The following is a 6,254-nucleotide window of genomic DNA, read 5'->3' as shown; positions in this document are numbered from 1 at the left end:
AATCATTAACTTTGGCATTATGCGTCTCATAATCGGCGCTTAAGCAAACAATAATAATAATAATAACCTCAATTTGCGCAGTAGTGATGGATGTGGAGCAAAGGTATAGAAACAAAAGGCAGAAATATTCACGATTACTAACTGTAGAGGATCTGTGATACGTGGTTAAGAGTTAATAATTATGCCAGTTTGTTTTCGAGCCCAATATCAACTTTTTTTTTATTACCACAGCTGGCATGATGAAAACGCACCTTTCCACAAAAATGCTTTTCAAAAAAGCAACATTCACTTGGAGAAATAGTTTGCACTATTTCCCAAAGGCAGACGTCGTATAGCGTGCCTCACATATCCACATATAAACATTAGGGGTGTCCTTATTTTGGGAAAGTTACTAGATCATCGTTCACCGGGTCTAATTTTTTTCCTTTCGGTGTAAAAAAAATAACTGCAAAGTTTGAAGCCGATCGGGCTTCATTTGATGGACCCGGAAATCGCTTATATCTGAAAGATCCACTAATAGGTGTAAAAAAGACGATTTTTTCACTTTTTTACTTTATTCTGTATTTTTTTGCTCATGGTTGTTGCTTTTTTTTACATTTTCTAGTAAGGGTGTTAAATAAACTCACTAAAGTTCAGAGTGTCAAGTCAGATTTCTTATAGGAACGGAATTTTTCGCGATATGATTGCACAAACTGCAACACTAATTGGAGTTCTTCTTCGTCGTTCGTCAAAATTCTGTTAAAATCTTTTATAAATTTGATGCCTCTTTCAGCTGTATCATTAACAACAAACAAATTTTGACAAAAAGTCCAACCTTCTTCGTAATCAAATGCCGTTTCCCAAGTCGATGGGTCAAACTCTAAAAACGTTGTTGACAAACCAAAGCGGTTGAAAAATTTCTTCGTATTTTCTGAAACGAAATCTTTCAAAGTGTAATTTTCAAATGTTGATAAATTAGTATATGTTCGACCGTTTTTTAATTTCACAACTGGCTCTTTGGATTGTAATTTTTCAACCATTTGGCGTTTCTCTTCGTGAGACACATCTGAATCGAAGAAGGCTAGGGCTACCAATTCTTCCGACAAATACCATAAATGATGAGTCAATTTTTTTGTAACTGCCTTTGAGATTGCAGAATCAGTTTGATCGTATTGAACAGCAGCCTTAACGAAGTTCAAATCTTGGAGAGGAGCAGCTATAACATTCGTACATCTGAACCATGGCTTGATATAAAGTTTGATGAGAAAAATGCAAATATCGCGCAAACCATTCGCTTCTCTTTTTGTAAGCTGAAATTGTTGTCGAAATAAGAAAATCTTCAAGCAATAAATAGCTTTTGCCATCCATCGAGCGTAACTCGTTGGTCCTGGTGTACGGAAGTTGAACGGTCCTGCTCCAAGAAATGTAAGAACCAATTCGAGAAACTCTTTATAATCGTCTCGAATTTGATTCTTTGTCAACTGATCAAAACAAAATTTTTTGATGTTCTCTTGTTCAACTTGATCAATTTGCAAAAGAACCATTTTTTCGTTGAGACCACTGCAAAACGAATCCAAATCGTAACTTGTCCAAGACTTGGCAAATCTTTCAAAAATTAGAACTTCTGGTGCCGAGCTAGGTGATAATTTGACCTCAAAAACGCTCGACAGAAGAATCTCGTAAACATGATGTCGACACGATAAATATAACAACTGACGCTTTAGTTTCTTTTCCAAGAGTACACTAGCTCCTTTTTCTGTGCCGGTATTACTTGAAGTTGTGTCAAAACATTTGCCTTGCACGTACTCCGCAATGTTCCATTTAACTAATGTCTCGTGAACCGCAGCAGCAATGTGTTCTCCACTTGACGATTCAATTTTCGGTGCTCCGAGGAACTTGGATGTCCCATTGTAGCTCACAAGAACTGCTATGCGCTCAACTTTGAGTCTACCAATCAAATCTTGTAGTAGTTTGCCATCCCAATGAACAACTAATGATCCAACGGTATTTATCTAAAAAATTTATTTTAAAATGAAAAATTGAAAACCCAATAAAAATTAAATATAAGCTGAAGTTTTAATTACGTTGTCGGGAAACCGAGCCATCACATCTTTTGTATCTTCCAATCGATGTTCCAGGCGAGCGCGATGAATAGTTGAACGGTTGATAGCTAACTCTTCAGCCCGTATTCCAAATGCTTCAGCAGCTGCAATGAGGATATGCACGGCCATACCATCCGAAACTTTAGCATTATCAAGTGCAGCAGCCAATCTTGCTGTGATGAATTCTTTTCGGCCTCTTTTTTTGGCGGATGTTGCGTTACCAGCTACTTTCTCTGGTTCCCAGTCATCGTCAATCGGTTCATTTTCTTCATCAATCGTTTCACAAAATGGCATTTCAGCATCTTCATCATCACAATTCACGACATCTGAAAAAATTCACAATCAAATATGATTTTTGAAATTATGACATATTGCAATAAATTACCTGAAGGTCTAGCCATCTCTTCCTCGCGTTTTCTTTTACGCGCTTCTTCTTTTTCTTGTCGTTCTTGCGTACGTTTTTCTCGCCCATATAACTTCATATCGACACCAACCATGCAGCCTGGACGACCTTTTTGTCTTTGCAATTTTAAAAATTCTCTGTCCTCTTCAATTCGAATTTTTTCCAACGCATCACCGATGGCAATATCAAACAAATCATCAAGATTTTGAGTAAATTGTTCGGCAACTTGCTTTTGTGCATTTGACCTTTTATCTGGGACAGTTCTTTGTATGTTTTTCCATTGGTCGTAAACTTTCATCAGCTTTTTCACACACTTATCATCATTAATAATTGGAATGCGAGCTTGTTGCCAAAATATTACAGCTGCACTTATGGTCAATTTTGCACTGTCTTTTGCAGTAAGTCCAACAAATCGCATATTATGGAACATCACTTGTAACACTTGTTTGATGCACGGAAGTTTGGCGCCCGTGATCTGATGCGCAGTGTTGCCGATCAAATCAATGTTATTCAAATTTTTCACAGATCTTCTACTTGAATGACTTGAGGTCGATGGTTTATCCGACATGGTGATATTTTTTTTGCCATATGTTCCAAATAAACTTCGCAGAAAGCACTTGATGTGTGATGCAGCACTTATACGACACAGGGATAAACTTTTTGTCAAAATATCAAAGTCGCTTTGAAGCCGCTGCGCATAATATCATTTATGGGAGAGAAGACTCGCGCGGCCACCTACCGGCGTGGCGCCGAGTCGCACACGACCCTTGCGCGGGGTTGGCTGACATGCAGGACGATTTAGTGGAAAAGGTATATACGTATATATTTGAAAAAATGTAGGATTGAAAAAAAAATATAATTACATATATTTAAAAAAACCCCAACAAAAAACGATACGAAATCGACTATATTTTCATTTGACATGCTGTAAATTTAAATGAAAAATGTTCCTGTTAGGTGGTTTTTTTGTAAAATATATTTGAAATGAAATGTAATAATATTTATTCAATGTAATTTAATAAAAAAAAGCAACAACCATGAGCAAAAAAATACAGAATAAAGTAAAAAAGTGAAAAAATCGTCTTTTTTACACCTATTAGTGGATCTTTCAGATATAAGCGATTTCCGGGTCCATCAAATGAAGCCCGATCGGCTTCAAACTTTGCAGTTATTTTTTTTATACCAAAAGGAAAAAAATTAGACCCGGTGAACGATGATCTAGTAACTTTCCCAAAATAAGGACACCCCTAATAAACATATGTACATATGTACATACAATATATTGTAATACTGATTGAGAGTCAAGATTTTGTGCAAAGAAGAGTAGTGACACAAAACGATACCTGTTTTTGGTCGACCCTGTAAGTTTGTAAGTTATCTCAAATAAATAAAATGCTTATGTTGTATGGTAGCGCAGTTGGAAATGTCAACTTTTCTTAATTTGGAAATTTATTGGTCAGAATTCTATTCATTGGCATTGTTGCCAATCTGTCTGGTCGTGTTTGGGGTACTCAATTCTCATCTAGAATTCGCAAGAAACGATCAGAGAATGGATAAATTCACAAAAAATATTTTTTCCATGAACTTTAAGAAGAAGGGAACTCTTAAAATACATTTTTGCTTAATAGATATAAAATTTAAATTGAAGCTAAATAGTAAGAAAGGCTAAGCGCGGTCCGATCCGAGCTTTATGTAAGTATATCCGCTCACATTTCAGTACAAGAATGATAGAACACAAGATTAGGCCCATCAGAGAGGCGCGACGTCACACTGGTACAAGTGCGCGAGGAAAATGTGAAAACAAACACACAGCGACTCTGTCAAATTTGCTGAGAGCAAAGTAGCGGTACCACAATCGGTGCTAGCTTGTTATAAGTTGAGTTTTATAAAGTTAATAACATGAACTTATGTTACCTAAAATTGAGCCTAGCATTCCACGCCAATTTGAAAATTTTTCTAACGTCGTACTTCTTATTTTTGATTTATCACTTTCACTACATTTAAGTAATTTGCTTCATTTATAACTGAAATATTACGTTTCTTTTTCTTTTCTTTTTTAAAATTACCGATACATATATGGGAGTTGGTCATGTTTAATTGACGAATTATCAATACCAACCTACCTTGGACGAAGAGCAATACGAGTGTGTGTACCAAGTTTCATTGAATTATACAATTTTTTTCTCGAATTACCGTGCACACTGACAGACGGATGGATAGACATTGCTAAATCGACTTCTCACTTCATTTTGAGCATTTTGGTAAGCACATACAAGGTGAAATCCAAAATAAACAAGACTGAGCTAAAATAGAAACGACAGGAGCTTTGTTCTGATAACTTCGAGTTTATTTATTCAAAATAGTGTCCTCTGGCATCGATACACTGTTTTGCGTGATGTTAGAGCTTTTCGAAAGAGTGTTTCAGGTCATTGATCGGAATCCGGAATTGTGCCTTCAGGATGTTGGTACAAGACTTTTAGGCCTCTACGGACGCAAAACGTTTTCCTTTCATGGCCAAATGCAATTTTCCGAAGCCACAGGGAACCACATAAGGCGAATACGGTGAGTGATTGATGGTTGAAATGCGATTTCTAGTAAAAAAATCAGTCACAAGAGTGGATCGATGAGATGGTGCATTATCATGCAATAAGCGCCAGCTTCCTTCTTCGCGGTATTCAGGGCGAATTCGACGAATGCGATGGAACAAACGCTTCAAACGCCAATATAGAAAATTGCATTGACGCTGTGGCCCTTTGGCACGAACTCCTTGTGGACAATTCCCTTGGAATCGTAAAAACAAATGAGCATCAACTTGATTTTTGACTTCTCCGAACGCGATTTTTTGGGTGGTGCTCGTTTGGGGCCTTCCATTCGGTAAATGATCAGTTAAAAAGCGATAAACCGATGTGTTGGAGATATTCAACTCCGATTCCATGAATTTCAACGATGATTTCGGTTCAGTTTTGATAAATTTACGAACAATTCCTATGGAGTTTTCGGTGATTACTGATTTTGGGCGGCCCGTTTGTTCACCACAGAAATGTTAGGAGTAGATGGCGAATTTCCACTGACAACTTCTTTTTCATTTTACCGCGCCATTTGAATATGCAAATGCAGAAATATATCGGATTTTCTTGATGCCAATTTGAAAATGAAATGCTAAGAAAGTAAATTTGCCCACTTGAGAAATAGGCACGGACGAAAGACTACACTTACTTAATTTTAAACAGGAAGAGGCTTCACACTATTTAAATGAATTACAGAATACTCAGTTGATAAGTTGATATATACATACCTATCTGTAATGTGGCCAATATCAAACCATTAACGGCTCTCCGCGATTTTGAGGCAATCAGCTGATTGATTGACATAACCGAGGTCATGATACCGGCTTGTCTAAGATTGGGCTGGTGATATACGAAAAAATTCAACACAGCTTACGCTCATGCTACTTCGCTGCCCTCTGAACCATAGACGACTAATTGCCAAATTCTCTCATTTTATGAGAGAGTGTGCTCAGGAATTTGTAATGAAAATAATTTAGAGGTATGGCTAACTCTAGACCGTTAACCGGCTCTCAGCGATTTTGAAAGAATCAGCTAATTGGTTGACGTAATCGGGGTCATGGCAGCTGTTTGGTTACGAAAACTGAGATTGGCAAATTGCTGAACGAGCTAGAAACATGTAGAGGACCAGAAAATTCCGGGCAATATTGGATATATGGACTCTCATCTGATTTGCAAAAAGCACTTCCGTATGCTAAACCTTCT

At 37.2% G+C, this 6,254-nt stretch overlaps 1 protein-coding gene across 1 annotated transcript; it reads right to left on the bottom strand.

Moving 5' to 3' along the window:
* Positions 1 to 632: 632 nt before the first annotated feature.
* Positions 633 to 3,280, bottom strand: LOC128855035 (uncharacterized). Its single transcript, XM_054089604.1, has 4 exons — positions 2,467 to 3,280; positions 2,064 to 2,407; positions 971 to 1,991; positions 633 to 922 (listed from the first exon to the last, which is right to left on the bottom strand). Exons 1-4 carry the CDS (start codon positions 3,050 to 3,052, stop codon positions 633 to 635), a joined length of 2,241 nt encoding a protein of 746 aa, XP_053945579.1. The 5' UTR covers positions 3,053 to 3,280.
* Positions 3,281 to 6,254: the final 2,974 nt, after the last annotated feature.

This window comes from Anastrepha ludens, chromosome 2, assembly GCF_028408465.1.
Source record: "Anastrepha ludens isolate Willacy chromosome 2, idAnaLude1.1, whole genome shotgun sequence".
In the NCBI taxonomy this organism is placed as follows: Eukaryota; Metazoa; Arthropoda; class Insecta; order Diptera; family Tephritidae; genus Anastrepha; species Anastrepha ludens.
The sequence above is the reverse complement of the archived record's forward strand: the minus strand, read 5'-3'. Positions and strand labels throughout refer to the sequence as shown.

What these genes read in the sequence shown, in the direction of transcription:
- LOC128855035 (XM_054089604.1), bottom strand. Translation starts at nt 3,052, where the DNA reads ATGTCGGATAAACCATCGACCTCAAGTCATTCAAGTAGAAGATCTGTG. An exon ending in TGGCTCGGTTTCCCGACAAC is followed by an intron (nt 1,992 to 2,063) that starts GTAATTAAAACT and finishes TAAATTTTTTAG; the next exon opens with ATAAATACCGTTGGATCATT. An exon ending in AGTTGTGAAATTAAAAAACG is followed by an intron (nt 923 to 970) that starts GTCGAACATATA and finishes ACACTTTGAAAG; the next exon opens with ATTTCGTTTCAGAAAATACG.